Source organism: Penaeus vannamei, chromosome 42, assembly GCF_042767895.1.
Source record: "Penaeus vannamei isolate JL-2024 chromosome 42, ASM4276789v1, whole genome shotgun sequence".
Classification (NCBI taxonomy): Eukaryota; Metazoa; Arthropoda; class Malacostraca; order Decapoda; family Penaeidae; genus Penaeus; species Penaeus vannamei.
The window spans coordinates 13611711-13628536 of record NC_091590.1 but is presented as its reverse complement, the minus strand read 5'-3'; the positions used below and the strand labels follow the sequence as shown (position 1 = coordinate 13628536).

Genomic DNA, 16826 nt, shown 5'->3' with positions numbered 1-16826 from the left:
TTTCTCTTTCCTTTCCTTTTCTTCATTTTTTTTTTTATCCTATTCGTCATCTTCATCGCCTTTTCCTTCTAATTCTCGCGTGCATGGGTGATTTCGGTCTCGCTTCACTTCGCTAGGTTCAGAACCTTGACGCTTTGCACCTTCCCGATGGCACTGACTAACACGTAGCGCTTGTTTGTTTGTTTGTTTGTTTGGTGAGTCACGTGGCACTATTGCTAGTACACAGGGGCTTCGGGTTTCTCTTCTGGCGCCGGAGGAAGGGGAACGATCGCTTTCTGACGTGTGGGTCGACGGGAAAGGAGGGACAGAAACAAGAGACAAGAGGCAGAAGATGAAGAGAGAGATAGAGAGATAAAATGCGTCGATGTATGTATGAGAGAAAAAAAATAGAGGAAGGGAGGGAGAGCAGGAGGAAGGAAGGAAACAAAAAAAATTTCTCATTCATTTTCATACATAGAGTCTCATTAAAATGTAAACATAATAAAGATAAGCATAGAAAGTCTGCTTTTATAATGACTGTTTTCTTAGGGAAATAGTGTGGATTTCCTCAGTACTTTTTTGTGTGTATGTGTGTTTGTTTGTTTATTTGTGTGTGATTGCGTGTGTTTGTGTCTCTGTGTATGTGTACGCGTATATCTGCGTGCATGCATATCTGTGCGTGTGCTCGTGCCTTTTCAGTGTAAATTACAGAGATAGATAAATAGATAGATAGATAACGAGCGCATTGCACTTCTACAAGACTGTTGACTGTGATAGGAAGCTCCACCTCGGTCGTCGAGGGAGATCCCTTGGAGGCGTCCGCAGTCCTGGAGCGAGAGAGGCTCTGCAGGTTGATCTGTTGCATACAAGGCGAGATGATGCTGAGGAATCTTGCTAAAGAGGGAAGAGGGAAGAGGGAAGAAGTCTATGTCAAGATCAAAGAAATAAAATAAAGATTTGAATTGGAAAAAAAAGATGTGAAAGAGGGAGCGGGTTTGACACGTGACACTGTCTGGGGCACTGGCTGGCACGCCGAGGGGGACTCAGATTGCCAGATTGCATTTTGTTGCAAAATTGCAGGTTGCTTGTTAACACCTGTAGTGCACAGAGGAGAGCATGACTGGATTTTTTATCTTGAAGAATTGAGATGATTGCAGGTTCTTGAATAGTTTGAATGGCCAGATATGCACATGAGGAAAATACACACACGTACACGCACACACATACACACGCACACACACACACGCACACACACACACACACACACGCACACTCACACACACTCACTCTCACATTTACACACACACACACACACACACACTCACTCTCACACACACACACTCACGCTCACTTACACACACTCACACTCACACTTACACACACTCACACTCACACACACTCTCACTCACACTCACAAACACTTAAACACACACACAGACTCACACTCACACTCACAAACACCACACACACGCAGACGCACACACTAGAGTCAGTCAATCAGACATCCATGTGTGCGCGTGATGTTATTCAGACTAACTTTATATTTATAAGCTTGTGTTGTTTTCCTCGACATTGATAGCAAGAGCTTTGTATATATTATACGTTTTTTGCCATTTCATGTGTTACTTTGTAGAATGTGTTTTCGCAAATCAAGTGCAAAAACAGTATTTTTTTTTTTTTTTTTTTTTTTATAAAGCAAAATCTGACCTTCGCAGATTATTCCAATTCAATCATTTGAATTCCCTGTAATTGTTCGACATAATCCCCCCCCCTCTCCCTCTCCCTCCCGTGTGATAATACTTATGACATTAATGGACAGGAATCCTTATATAATTACGTATTTCTCCTTTTAGTCTTTCTGTTATCCCAAACCCCCCCTTATTTCCCCCTCCCCCCTTCCCCCGACCCCTTCCTCCTCTCTTCTTCCTCTCCTCCTCCTCTTCTTCCTCTCCTCCTCCTCCCTTGCCCCTTTGTCTTTTGCCTTTCCCTCTTCCCGTTTCTCCTTTTACCCTTGGCCCTCTCCTTTGTCTTTCCCTCGTTCACTCTTCCTTCGCCATTACTTTTCCCTCCCGCTTTCTCCCACTTTTCTCGTCCTCCTCTCAGTTCTTTTTCACCTACCCTCATCCCTCCTTTTCCCTTTTCCCTTCCCCTACTTTTTTCCTTTTCATCTTTCCCCTCTCCCTTCCTTCCCCTTCTGCAAATCCCATCCCCCTCTCCCTCCCCCATCCCCCTCTCCCTGTCTCCTATCCCCCATCCCCCTCTCCCCGTCTCTCCCCACTCCCCAACCAGAAAACTAATCCATAATTTCTCTCTCCCTCCCTCCCTCCGTCCGTCCGCGCCTTCTGCAGGAGCTGGGTCCGAGGCGCCGTCGTGCTGATGTTCCTGCTGGGGCTGACGTGGACCTTCGGCCTCCTCTACCTCAACCAGGCCTCCGTCGTGATGGCCTACGTGTTCACCGTCCTCAACTCGCTCCAGGGCCTGTTCATCTTCATCTTCCACTGCGTCCAGAACGATAAGGTGAGGGGGACTGAGGACTTGTTTGGTTTTTTGTTCGTTGGGTATTTGGTATTGTTTTGTATTATTTTATTTGTTTTTTTTTATATTCTTTTTTTTTTTTTTTGTTGGTATTTTTTGTTTTTGTTTAAACTGTGATTGTATGCCCATTGTTGTGTGAGTGGTCTTTTATCTTTGTCTTTTCTCTCTCTCTCTCTCTCTCTCTCTCTCTCTCTCTCTCTCTCTCTCTCTCTCTCTCTCTCTCTCTCTCTCTCTCTCTCTCTCTCTCTCTCTCTCTCTCTCTCTCTCTCTCTCTCTCTCTCTCTCTCTCTCTCTCTCTCTCTCTCTCTCTCTCTCTCCCTCCCTCTCTCTCTCTCTCTCTCTCTCTCCCCTCCCTCTCTCTCCCTCTCTCCGTCCCCCTCCCTCTCTCTCTCTCTCCCTCCCTCTCCCTCTCTCTCTCTCTCCCTCCCTCTCTCTCTCTCTCTCTCTCTCTCCCTCCCTCTCTCTCTGTCTCTCCCCCCTCCCTTTCTCTCTCTCTCTCCCCCTCCCCCCCCCCCCTCTCTCTCTCTCTCTCTCTCTCTCTCTCTCTCTCTCTCTCTCTCTCTCTCTCTCTCTCTCTCTCTCTCTCTCTCTCTCTCTCTCTCTCTCTCTCTTTCTCTCTCTCTCTCTCTCTCTCTCTCTCTCTCTTTCTCTCTCTCTCTCTCTCTCTCTCTCTCTCTCTCTCTCTCTCTCTCTCTCTCTCTCCTCTCTCTCTCTCTCCCTCCCTCCCCTCCAGTCTCTCTCCCTCCCTCCCTTCCCTGTCTCTCTCTCTCTCTCTCTCTCTCTCTCTCTCTCTCTCTCTTTCTCCTTTTTTCCCCTTCCTCTCTCTCTTTCCCCTCTCCCTCTCCCTTCTCTCTCTTTCTCTCCCCTTGTGCAAAGAGTGTAAATGGGGCCCTTTAGTGTTCATTATTTGTGTTGTATTATATAGCCCTTGTTTTTTCACACTTTGCATACTATTAATAATTTATGGTTATGGATGTCCTCACAGTATTGTAAAACTAATAATTTTACTAAATGTACTTTGCTGTAGATACGATTTTGCTATGTTATATCATTAACCCTCCCTTGGTTACGGTTAATTTGTTTAGTCTTATTTTTTGTTTACTAATTTTTGGAGTAATACATTTCTGTTAACGATTTGATTTTTTTTTATTTGATTAGTTAATTTCTTGTGTATAAAGTAGCCTGAGTGTTTATCTCCTTAGACAAAGCAGTGCCCTTGTGTAGATATCACCAGCGCGGAGCTCGCACCACGCGCTGGCTCGGCATGGGCTGCGCGCCGAGGCCGCGGTTCTCGAAGGGCGCGTCAGTACCTTCGGGGGCGTGGCCGAGCGCAGTCCTGGCCGGGCGGCGGGTGGTGCCTGCGTGGCCCGCCTTGAGGGACGCCGCATGTGTAGGGCGTCCTTCGAGGAGGGCGCACGCGTGTGAAGCTGTGTCAGGTGGATACATAGTGTGTGTCTGTCCTCTGTAGGTGAAGAAGGAGTTACGTAGGGCGGGTCGCCGACACCCCTGGCTGCGGGCGTGCCTGTGCGCCGCCCACGACCGCTCGCAGACCGGCAAGGACGCCCGCACCTCCCACAATGCCGCCTCCCACTCACAGTCGAACTCGCACTCCTCGCATACAGTGGGTAGCTCCTCCCACGACGCCCTTGCTTGCCACCCCGCCCCGCCCGCCACCCCGCCCTTGCCCCCCGCCCCCCTCGCACACCACCTCCCTTTGCCCGCCAACCTGACCCACCTGGCCGCCCACCACCTGTCCCAGGCCCACCCGGCCATCGTGGACGAGTCGGGCTCCCCCGTCGGGGCGCTCAGCGTGGCCTTCAGCCTGCCGGCGCTCCCGCCCTCGACGCCCTCGGCGGCCGAGCCCGCCTCGCCCTCGCCCACGGCCCCGCCCGACTACCAGAACGCCCTGCCCTTCCACATCCAGCAGGTCAACGCCGCCCAGATCTACTCCTCCCCGCCCCCCACGCCCACCCTCTCCCAGCTCTACGACACGGCCGGCCCGCCCATTTCCAGCGCCGCCCTCCACCACTATATCCAGCCGCGCTCCACGCCCCTGCCCATGGGCCCCCACCTCCGGGCGCAGCAGCAGGCCGTGTCGAGCCTTGCCCTGAGCCCCACCATGCTGCAGGCCGCCCTCTCGTCCCTGCACTCCAGCAACCCCAAGGCGCTCGACCACCACCACTACCACAACCTGCTGCAGCTCCCGCTCTCGGCCGTCCACCTGGCGCCCGACGACTCCAACTACCTCCAGCCCAAGTCCCACTTCGCCTCCAGCGCCCTCGGCGGCGGCCTGCAGCACGAGGGCGGCGGCGTCCCTCCCCACCCCTCCTACCCCCTCACCACCAAGGGCGGGGGCGGCCACCCACCTCCACCTATACCTTCTCCTGACGACCTGTCTGACTCGTCCTCCCACCCCTCCCCTCAGCCCCCACCCTCCTCCACCGCCACCACCACAGCCACCACCACCACAGCCACCACCTCCCCCCACCCTCCCAGCACTCCCAAGAGTAAACCCCCCCCCACCAAACCGGAGAGGCCTCAAAAGAACACCAACAACAGTATGAAAGGTATTTTTTTATACTCACGCCTCAAAAGAGAAAAAAATCCGATTAGAGTCGCACGCACGCTGTCACTCACTCCCAAGACCTCAAGCAAGCACTCTCTCAGTCCAGAAGTGGAGGTCTGCTTTCATAACCGGCGACTGAGGAGTCCCTTCAAGGGCCTGCTGGTCTTATACGATCACGGTTGCTATTAACGCTTGTGGGTACATCTGGATGTCACTCCTCGTGGTGAACGTGCAAGAGGGTCTGGCGCATGTAGATTTTAATTTGTTTTTTAATTTAATTTAAAAACCTTTATCACTTTAACATGCTATAAACTGCAGTTTCTCAATGAACAGGATTTAAAAGACCAGGACCGAGTCAGTCCGGAGACCTGACTGGAGGCTTGGTTCTAGACGGGAGGTGTCCCCGGGGCACGCTGCAGTCTGGTGGCGGGCATCGTAAAGCTAGAAGGCATAGCCACGTAGATGTTCTGGTAGATGGAAGTAACTGGTGTAACCTCTCTGCTATGTTTCTTTTTGTTTCGTTTATTTTAATATTAAAAGAGAATTCAGCGTTGGCGTAAACACGAGATAGGCAAGAAGCCGTGGCGGGTGACGGGCGAAGCCACGAAGCCGACGTCCCAAAGTCCTGTAGATGAAGACGGACGGCGCGCTGGCGCCCCGGCCTCTCTCCCTCCCGGCGCCTCGCGGGAATCTGAGACCTCCTTCGGGCGGTTGCTTGCACGCGCCCAGAAAGGTCTCCCGGTGGCCAGGGCTTGCATGGAGGCGGGAGGAGAGATCGGGCGACGGACCCAAGAGCATCTGGGGCTGGAGTCCGTGTTCCTTGAGATCCCCGTCTGCCGAAGGAGGAAGAAGAGAAGAAAGGTTGCATGACGGGTGGCACTGGAAGCCTTTGTGTTATCCTCAACCGATTATAGTCAATAGTGGAAGCATGTTGCGTAGGGCTTCGGTTCACGAAAAAAGACGCGCATCATCTCTTAAACATGTATCTGATATGATATATTTCACATCGACATGTTCAGTCCCCGAACCGTTTTATATTTTTAGAAGGCAACTGCAGGCGAGCCAAGAACCGCAGGAAGGAAAATAAACCGGGGAGAGGAGAGGGTAGGGCTTTGTTCCACGATTTCGACATGTGGACCTTCGACTCGACGTCCCCCTCAAATCATTATTCCTGAGAGACTCGCGTTCCCATTAAAGAACAACTTTGGAGATCACTCACTTTTAGCAGATTAAAACCCCGTGAATAATGGCTGTCAGTCGGTAGAGGAGAAGGAAGGGGAAGAAGGAGAAAAGGAGAAGAGGAAGAAGAATGAGGACAAGAACAAGTACAGCTTTCGCCTCGACAGCAAAAGCAAAAAAGCAGGCAGAATGAAGCAGTAGAAGCAGAAATAGCGAGAAAAAGCAGGAATGACAGGACTCTCCCCTCCCCTTCCCTTCCCTTCCCCCCCTGCCCCCACCACCCCCCGCCTAGCAGCTCAGTTGGCATTATCGGAACACGAGCTTCATCAAAGGCAGGGGAAATAAATGCAGGACCGTTCATCCGCCTTGCCCGTGCGTTCATTTATGCTGTTATGTTTTGATCTCCGCGGGGAGGGGGGGGGCAGGAGAGGGAAGGAGAGGGGGAGGAGGGGAGAGGGTAGGAGAAGGGAGGGGAGAGGGAAGGAGAGGGGGAGGAGGGGAGAGGGTAGGGGAAGGGAGGGGAGAGGGAGAGAGGAGAGGGGGAGGAGGGGGAGGAAGGGAAGGAGGAAAGGGAGGGGGAGAGGGAAGGAGGGAAGGGGAAGGGAAGGAGGGAAGGGAGGGGAGGGAAGGGAGGGGTTAGAGGTAGGGGAAGGGAGGGGTTAAGAGGGTAGGGGAAGGGAAGGGGAGAAGAGAGGATAGGGAAGAGGAGGGAAGGGAGGAGATGGGTAAGACACGCAGGGAAGGGCCAAGGGTAGGAGAGAGGGAATTCATGCCAAATAATTTACGCCAGATGAAATCGCTGGCTAAATATTTGTTCTTTTTGATATTTCGGGAATTTCCCCGTCGCCCTTCGGTGTCCGCTGCAAGGGAGCATTGATCACTGATTCCCTCTCTCTCATTCTATCTATCTACTCATTTTCTATCGTTTCTCTCTTTCTCTCTCTCTCTTTCTCTCTTTCTCTCTTTCTCTCTCTCTCTCTTTCTCTCTTCTCTTTCTCTTTCTCTTTCTCTTTCTCTTTCTCTTTCTCTTTCTCTCTCTCTCTCTCTCTCTCTCTCTCTCTCTCTCTCTCTCTCTCTCTCTCTCTCTCTCTCTCTCTCTCTCTCTCTCTCTCCACAACTTCGCCTTTGGGTTGACTTACCCTTTTTTTTTTTTACATGGGAAGTTTAACTCTTTCCTGGAAAGAACAGAAGGAGAAAGCGAACGAAAGAGATGATGATGAAGAAGAAAAAGAAAATGAGGATGTTGTTTGCCGTCTCATGTTATCTACACGTTGCATCTCTTGATACTGCAATCAAGATCGGTTCTCAGATTGATATTGACATGAAATGATTAAATAACATCCTATCGCGACCCCATTGGATTTTTTCGGAGCCTCAATTTTTCTTTAATTTTCTCGCGTCTGTTTCGAGTTTCTCGAGGAATAGGGTTAAGAAAGATAAAAAAAAAAAGAGAATAGAGTGGAGTATGAAACAAGAAAATCCTATCCCCCTCTCCTCTCCCTCCTCTTCTCTCTTTCCTCTCCCTCTTGTCTCTCTCATACTCCCTCTCCTCTCCCTCCTCCTCCTCCTCCTCCTCCTCCTCCTCCTCCTCCTCCTCCTCCTCCTCCTCCTCCTCCTCCTCCTCCTCCTCCTCCTCCTCCTCCTCCGCTCGTCCCCATTCCTCCCCATTCCCCTTCCTATTTCCTCGCTTTCTTCTTTCTCCTCCTCTTCCTTTTCCCCACTGCGATTCCTCTCCTTTCAAAAATATGTATATATATCAAAATGGAAAGGAGGGAAGATGGAGGACAGGAAAGAGGGGAGATTAGAGGGGGAAGAGGAGGAGGGAAAGGGGAGAGGAAGGAGTGGGGGGACAGGAAGGGAGAGGGGGAGGGAAAGAGATGGGAAATAGGGAAGGAAGAGGGGGAGGAAAAGGGGAAGGGAAAGAGTGAGAGAGTGAGGTAATGAGGGATGGAAGGGAAGAAGGAGGGGGAGGACGGAGGGAAGGGGAAGGCAGTACCCGCATGCACCTCCCCTTACCCCCCTCTTCCCCCTCCTTCCCTTACCCCCCTCCTCCCCTCCCCCCTCCTCCTCCTCCTCTTACACTCCTCCTCCTCCTCCTCCTTCCCCTCTCCTCCTCTCCCCCTCCCCCCCCCCAGCAATCCCCATTTTTCCCCGAACGTAATTCCAGCAGCGTAAGTTACTGTCATGTTTAGCTTAGTTGGAATATAGATATGAAAATGAGTTATTGAGCAGGGACGAGTCGGGGGCGGGGTGGGGGTGGGGTGGGGGGCCTTTGGAGGGTGTAGAGGGGGGGAGGAGGAAGACAGGGGTAGGGGTGGAGGAGAGGATGGGGAGCTGGGGGTGGGGGTAAATGGTTAGGGGGTAGGGAAAGGAGTTCAGGGGGATGGTGAAGGGGAAGGGGGGGGAGGGGGGCAGGTGGAAGTTAGGAGGAAGATAAAGAGGATAAAGAGCGAGGATAAGGAGTAGGATAAAAAGGGAGGGGAGTTAAGGAGAGCGTGGGGGTGTATTAAAATCATTTGCATATTTATTTATTTATTCGTATATTTGTCTGTGTATTTATTTATTATTTTGTGTGTGGAGGGGGGAGTCGCCGGAAACTTATACAAATTTCAACTGCGTGGAAGAAGTCAAGAACGAGGGGGATGGGGGTGGGGTGGGGGCGTGAAGGGTGGGTGGGTGGGTGGGCGGGGGAGAGATGGAGGATCCGGAATGTCTTTTATATAAAGAGGCCCAACGTCTCGAGATTTAGACAAACGAGGGCGTTCAAACAGAGTGCAATTAGGGTCAGCGCTGATGATAATGGACCCAGGTGGAATCGTCGCGCCGACACACCTGCTCCCCCCCCCACCCCTCCCCACCCATCTCGCTGGTCCCCATCCTTCCCCCCTCCTGCCTCGCCCTACCACCCCACCATTTTTTTTTCTCTCTCTCTCTCTCTTTCCCCACCTCAACCCCTCCTACCATCGTCTATTCCTACCTCCCCCTTCTCTCCCCTCCCCCTATCCTCTCCTCTCCTCCCTCTCACTCTTTATCTCCCTCCCTATTCCCTCCCCTCTTCCCCCCCCAAAACGCTTCCCCTCCTACCCCCCTCCCACAACACCCACCCCCTTCCTTTCCCCTCCTACCCCCCTCCCCCTCTCCCCCCCGTGGTAATTTTCCCGCCCGCGACCGGAGAGAAACTTAATGTTGCGGCGTAATGCTGATTGCCGGCGGGATGTGATCTCCAACTTGATTCGGAGGGAGGGTCGTCTTCTCCCTCCTCGTCCTCCTCCTCGCCCTCCTCTCTCTCCTTTCCTCGCCCTCCTCCTTTCCTTCTTCTCCCTCCTCCCCTCCTTCTCCCTCCTCTCCCTTCTCGTTCTCCTCCTCTCCTTCCTCTTCCTCCTCCTCATTCTTGTTCGTTTCTTGGATTTTCATTTTTTCTCGTTTTTTCTTCTTTTGCCTCTTCTTCCTACTCTTCCTCTTCTCATCGTCTCCATGGTCATCGATATTTTTCTTCGATCCTCCTCCACTTCATCACCCCCTTTTTTCTTTTTCTTTCCATTTTCTTCGCTTTACCAAAATAAATCCACTCCCTGAAAAAAGAAAATGGGAAAGAGAGAAAGAAAACGGAAGCGCCGACTCCAGCAAGCGGCCGCCCGCCTCCGCGCCACCCGTATAGCGTCCTTTCCGAAAGGCATTTGGCTCCCTTATAACGAACGAAAAAAGTCTGTCACGTGTTCGTAGGAAACGGTAACCTGCTTGCCTGCCTGTCTGCCTGTCATGAGAGAATCGTAGCAGTGCTATGGGTGTCATAGCAGGGCCAGGAGGTGCCGTGTAATAGCGCCTGGCATCACATCCGGTGTGGGATGTTTAACTTGCACTAGCGGGGCAACTGGGCATCTGGGCATCGGGGCATGGCTGGTCTCTCTAAATAACAACCTCCTTGATGGCAACACCACCAACCACCTTCCATCCTTAATCCTTTTTGATTAACCCTTTGGGCTCTCTGGTGACACCCTCCTGGCAGCCGTGCAAACAGACAGACAAATCCTTCCCTTTTGTGTTTTTGTTGTAGTTACTTTTTCAAATTATATTTAGTTTAGCTTTTTTTCTCTCTCTTTTTCCTTATTTTTTGGTTATACTAACGTCAAGGGTGTAGGTTTTTAGTTTGCTGTAGAAATCTGTTTTTAGTTTTAATAGATTCACTTCGATTTTTTGATATATCATGGAAATACACTATTGTAGATCGTTGCATTTTTCAATTAAATTTTATATACATATATACATATGTATATATATATATATATATATATATATATATATATATATATATATATATATATATATATATATATATATATATATTATCAATGAATCTCAGCTAATAGCAGCAGTTAGAGTTAGAGAGAGAGAGGTAACGAGAAAGTTAGAGCTCGCGCCTGGGAGCCGCTAGGAGCCAGGACCACGCCTCCCGCCGCCGCCGCAGCTGGTGTGACTAACGAGGTTCCTCCTGCCGTGTCTCCCTCAGCTGGTCCCTCGCCTGACGTCCGGCCGCTGGACTCGGGGGGGAAGCAAGAACAGCACCACCACCTCCTCCTCGCAGGCCGGGGGGGGAATGCCCCACCTGCCTGCGGGGGCGTCGGGAACAGCAGCGGGGGGAGCGGGAATGGGAATGGGGGCGGGCCCGGCGCGGGCGGGGTCGCTGTCCAGGGCCTCCCTCTCCAGGGGGTCGCTGGGCAGGGGGTCCCTCTCCCGGGCCTCGCTCTCCCGCACCCCCCAGAGGAACAGCAGCAGCCGCTCGGCTCGCCTCCACCACCACAACCTGCACACCCGCACCGCAGCGCTCGACCACGAAGATGAGGTTACTGTCGCCGCCGCATGACCCTTGCTCTCCGCTTGCGGCTCCTGCTGGCCTCAGGAGCACTGCGCATGACTTGTCCTTTTCCTTTTAGTGATTGCTTTCTCGAGGCTCAGGAGCTCTTGTGTGAGGTTTGGAGCGCCGCCTGGCCGACGCCCTGCGAGGCCGTCCTGCAGCAGGAGCCCGTAGCCTTTGCGCATGAGTCGTAGTTCACCTCAGAGATTAGGATCCAAAGGATTTGATTCACTTGCCGTTTCAAAGAACACTTAGCACGCCGTTGTGCATGACGCGTGACATAGGGACGCTCTCAGCATCTGATTTCTAGCGCATCGCATGTCTTCACTTTTGCATGACTAGGTTCACTTTTAGCATAACTAATGCATGATTTGTTTGTTTTCTAGGTAAGGTTTTAGACGTATCCTTTGTGCATGAGAAGTAATGTCTGTAGGTTGTTAAGGCTTAGTCTGTGCATGATTCTTGATTAATGAATAAGTATTAGCACATGTTATGCATTGTTAGCACCGTTTTGCTTTGTACTTTTAAAGAAAAAGTGTTCAGATAAAGAGATAGAAAGTTCAAGAGATTGCAAGTATAATATGAGTCTGCATTGTTATTAGTATTACGTCCCTCCCTCGCCGCCCTGCCTCTCGACGCGCCCTAACGCCCTCTTTCTCCCGCAGAAGTACTCGTTTAAGTCGTGCGGCCGAGACAGCGGCCACGGCGGCTCCGAGCAGGAGGACTCGCCGCGCGCCGGGCCCGCCGCCAAGCTGGCCGCCCTGCGCCTCAACAACAACGTGGCGCCGCACCTGCCGCCCGACCACCTGGTCAACCCGTTCACCACGGCCGCGGGCGCCGCCGCAGCCGCCGTCGGCCACGACCAGCCGTCGCCCGGCCCCGAGGCCCTGCTGCCCGACTACCGCCTGGGCGGGGAGGCCCCCACGCTGCGCCTGCCGTCGGCGGGCGTCGGGCCCCGCGGGCACCGCACGCACTCGCCCTGGAACCACACCTACACGGAGATCCCTGACGGTGCCGCGGCGGCCGGCGTGCGCGGCGCGGGCGGCGACGGCGGCAGCGACCCCGTCTACGAGGAGATCGAGCGCGAGGGGCGCTCCGAGCTGCAGGTGAGCGACCTGAGCGACGAGGACGGGCGGCGCCACAGCTCGGACATCTCGCGGCAGTCGTCGCGCTCCTACGGCGACCACCGCCCCCTGCTGCCCTACACCCTGCCGGACCGCCACTCGGGCCCCCACCACCACCAGCCGCCCCTGCCGCAGTACGACCCGCGCCTCAAGGCCCGCCCGCGCCACCCCGACGGCCTCGACGACTCGCACACGCTGCCCGGCGGCCGCCTGGGCCCCCACATGGGCGGCCACATGGACCACACCGTGGTGAGCCCGGGCCACATCCTGCCCATGTCGCACCCCGCCGTGACCTCCGCCCACGCCCTGCCCCCCGGCAACGGCCACATCAGCGGCCACCAGTACCTGGAGGCGGCGGCGGCGGCCTCGGGCGGCCAGCGCCTGGCGGACGGCGAGCGGGAGGTGCTGGACGCGATGGCGCAGTACAGCCCGGCGGTGCTGTCGGCGCTGGGACAGGCGCTGCCGGTGGTGCATCCGCTGAGCGAGCCCAACCTGCGCAACTGGGAGGCGGCCCAGCGGCACCGCGACCTGCAGCAGCTGCAGCAGCTGGGCGAGATGACGGTGGCGGTGCTGAGCGGCGAGCAGGTGGTGTGCAAGCTGAAGCCGCCGCTGGCGCCCATCCACGAGAACGCGGGCGCGACGACGCAGGTGGAGCGCCACCCGCAGCCGCCCACCTACAGCCACTGTTAAGAACCGTGTACAGTCCTAGTTGTGTACATACGTGTATAGTGCTTTAAACCCATTAAAGGCCTTTACGCTTTATGAATGTAGGTATGCGAGTGTGCGAAAAAGTGTAAAGTAAACTCACGATAATCATTAATCTCTGTTCTTTAGACGCTGACGACGCAAAGGAAACAAACAAGTGGACGGACGGCGAGTCTCTCGCCAAGTGAACATGAGGAACAAGTGACTCACTGACTCGGTTTTCCTTCGTGAGAGAAAAAGAGGATTGCCGGTTGGCTGTCATCCTAGTCAGGTCTCAAGCAGGAGGAGGAACACCGCGCTGTGTCCATCCTTCAAGACTAAATCCTACAGAAATGCCAAAATCAAAGGTGGTCCTGCTTCCTTCTAAGTGTGAACTTGGAAACATTTCACGGGAGACAGTACATGTGTTAGAGAAAAACCGAGATAAGATATAATGCTTTTTTAGAAGGGACACAGAAAGCAAGACTTTCCGAAAGTCGAATTCAGACGAAAAAAAAATGAATAAAAAAAAAAGAACACGAAGGGGAATAAATGATGACGGTGGTTTGGATGTGAAATTACACGAGTATTTTTTGCTTGCATTTCTTTCCATTAACTCTCGGCACTCAAGCTCCTCCTGCTGTGACCATCGCCCAGGCACGCTGCTGCCCGGACCCCGCTCGCTGGCTGAAGCAACAGCAGCAGCAGCACTGACATGTGTGAACTTATTTATTGCACAATTTCTTTGGATGATGATGATGGTGACTGACGATGACGGTGGCGATGATGATAAAAAATATTTCCAAAAAAAAAAGAAAAAAAAAACGGCAAAAATACTTTGTAGATAGTCACATTAAGGACACATAATGAACCTAAGGAGAATTCTGTTTTTTGTGACCATTGGAACCAATCTATGGAGTGTTTCCTTCAAGCATTACAGGATATCAGATGCGGCTTAAGAGGCCTTCCTTTTGCATTTTATTTGCATATTTTTTTGTTCTTTTTTTGTCTGCTTTGTTTCAGGAAGTTCTTCGTAGGATCAAGTAACACAAGTTCAGATTTAGGAAGTTCTATTTGATCGACGATTTAAATGAAATAAAAATAGAAAAGAGTAAATGAGTGGATCGTCTAGGCTCACAACAAGAGGAACCCAGCGAGAACGACCCTTGTAGAGAGAAAATGTAGATAATGCTAAAATGGTTGTAAAGTAGGGTGAATAAAGATAAAAAAGAGTGCGTGAGAGAGATAGAGAGCGAGAGAGAGAGAGAATTAGAGAGCAAAACATGATGTTGAAATCCTCAGCATCTGAGTTTTGAGTGAAAGAGTGAGAGAGAAAAATAGACAAATGGACAATTTGATTATGATGATAATCTTGAAAACATCCATCTTTAAGAAAAATCCAACCATCTGAGTTTTGTACTTGTACGAGTAAAAACTAAAGAGAAAAAAGTCGGATTCTTGTGGCAGAAATTGCCTCTGTTAACCGAACGACTTTGGGTCCCTCGCCATTCCACAGAGAGGGGGCCCCCGGTAGACCCCCTCCCCCTTGTTGATCATTATTATGTAACGGCTTCCTCTCGTTTGTGCATTTTTCTTCCATAGATGTTTCAATTCTCATTCATTCTAACATTGTTATTATTGACAGATATAATTCTTTGTGTGTAAGATGTCACGAAGCTAAATGTCCTTTTTTAATGATTTTTTGTTTCTTTTCTGTTACGTCTCTTTCTTCTTTTTCATTTTTCTCTCTTTTTTTAAATATCATTATGGCTGATTCGTCTAACTTTGGAGAGACGCTTAACACACGCACCAAGATTTTTTTGCTTTGAATTTTTGTTTTTTTCCTAATGTCTTTACCAGTTTGTTAAATTTGCCCATTTGTTATTCACGGTTTTTGTGGTTTTTGTTATTTTTATGTCATTATCTTGGCCGCATTTTAAAGTTCTTGACACTCTTTAGCTTTTATTGTTTATAACTAGTTTTCAACTTCATATTTTTGTAACCGGAAAGAAAGATAGCTAAGCATAAGTTTTTTTTTAATCAAAATTCACCTTAGAAATGAACGACACCTCAATATCATTTGAACGCATTTTATATTCGACAAGACTTTCCACAAATCAGTTTGGGATTAACTTTCCTATTTATTCAGTAACTTGTACGACGAAACTCGAGTCCTTTTAATAAGAGTGTCAGACATGTTGGCTCGTCATAAAATCTCTAATAAAAATGCTAAAAACTTCAACTAACTTATATTTCTGTGCCTCTCTCCCATGTGTAGTCATTGTATAGAATCAGCTCTGTTTTGTAATATTTTGTATGTAAACTGTGATACATGTATTAAATGAACAAGAATCTATCGCCAAATTGATATCAAATAAATTATTGTGAAAAAATGTGGATTTTTTTTATCCTTTTGCTTTGTTGTAATTGGTTAGATATTTTTGTTTTTGCTAATGCTATTAATATTGATGAGGTTGTTATCCCAGATATTATTAATGTCATAATCATTGTGACTGTAATAATAATCGAAATTATACTGAGTAATATTTTTATTTATTTGATTAGCGTGTGTTATTTTTGTGATTAATATAACGAGTAGATAGAGTTGTGTTTGTGTGTTGGGGGTTGTGTGTGCGTGTGCGTGTGCGTGTGCGTGTGTGTGTGTGTGTGTGTGTGCGTGTGGGTATGCGTGTGCCTGTGTGTGTGTGTACGTGTACGTGTACGTGTACGTACACATACATGTGGCTTGGTCTTTAGATAATTGATAATGTAAATTGTAGCCCACTATATTACGAGACGAAGCAGTCAAAAATTCTTCCAGATACTGGTACTGTAATAGTATCACCAAGTACAAGGTCAAAGAGAGAAAAAGAGAATCGTAGAAAGCGTGGAAAAATAAATGCCATCGAGATAGAGGAAGGAAGATAGAGCCAGAAACAAAGAAAGAAAGACGAAAGGAAGAAAGAAAAAAGAGACTAGATGAAGAGATAGAAAGACAAAATGAAAAGAGAGAGAAACAATGGTCGGTTCCTTTGAAGACAACGAACAATCGCCAATAGCCGGCGACCGGCCGTTGCAAAGGCTGCAATTGCATATTAAGTACCTCCCTACCTCTACGTCTCGCCCTTGCTTTATCGCTCAATTTCATTATCTATCTTATGTTTAATGCATAACTTTCCGCATATATCTTGGTAAGCGTCAATAATGTTCTTATTTTATTACAATATTCTCTATGCAAAGATAATTAGAGATTTTTAGATGATTTTAAAAAGGGATTTGCTTTGTAATGGTTGTGTAATATATATGATGATATCTATATACATTTGTACATATATTGCATGCGTGCAGCCCCTACACGACGCACACGCTCGCTCACCTATGGCAGTATACACAAACGCACAAGCACACACATACAGCGAATACAAACATATGTATACATACATATATAGATATCTGTATATCTATATATCTGCACATTTACGTATGTACAGTATATCTATATCTTTACATATTTATTATATAGTATATCTATATATCTATAGTATCTATCTGTCCTCTCTCTCTCTCTCTCTCTCTCTCTCTCTCTCTCTCTATATATATATATATATATATATATATATATATATATATATATATATATATATATGTATGTATGTATGTATGTATGTATGTATGTATGTATGTATGTATGTATGTATGTATGTATGTATGTATGTATGTATGTATGTATGTATGTATGTATGTATGTATGTATGTATGTATGTATGTGTGTGTGTGTGTGTGTGTGTGTGTGTGTGTGTGTGTGTGTGTGTGTGTGTATGTGTGCATATATATATAATGAAGTTATATTGATCACTCAACGTCTGCTTAAGTTGGTTCCAACTGTATATCTAAGCTTCATTCCTTT

The 16826-nt window shown here is 49.5% G+C and overlaps 1 protein-coding gene across 8 annotated transcripts in view; it reads left to right on the top strand.

The window, feature by feature from the left end:
* The window catches only part of LOC113806045 (latrophilin Cirl), a 178103-nt gene extending 162790 nt beyond the window's left edge, over positions 1-15313 (top strand). For 3 of the 8 annotated variants that reach the window (XM_070118762.1, XM_070118760.1, XM_070118761.1), the window contains 4 exons: positions 2328-2496; positions 3983-4135; positions 10767-11099; positions 11777-15313. In XM_070118762.1, coding sequence (XP_069974863.1) covers positions 2328-2496; positions 3983-4135; positions 10767-11099; positions 11777-12925 — 1804 coding nt within the window. In that variant the 3' untranslated portion in view covers positions 12926-15313. Of the gene's footprint in view, positions 1-2327; positions 2497-3982; positions 5082-10766; positions 11100-11776 lie in introns of all 8 variants that reach the window. The other 5 variants (XM_070118768.1, XM_070118766.1, XM_070118765.1 and 2 more) reach the window with 4 other exon arrangements.
* Positions 15314-16826: the final 1513 nt, after the last annotated feature.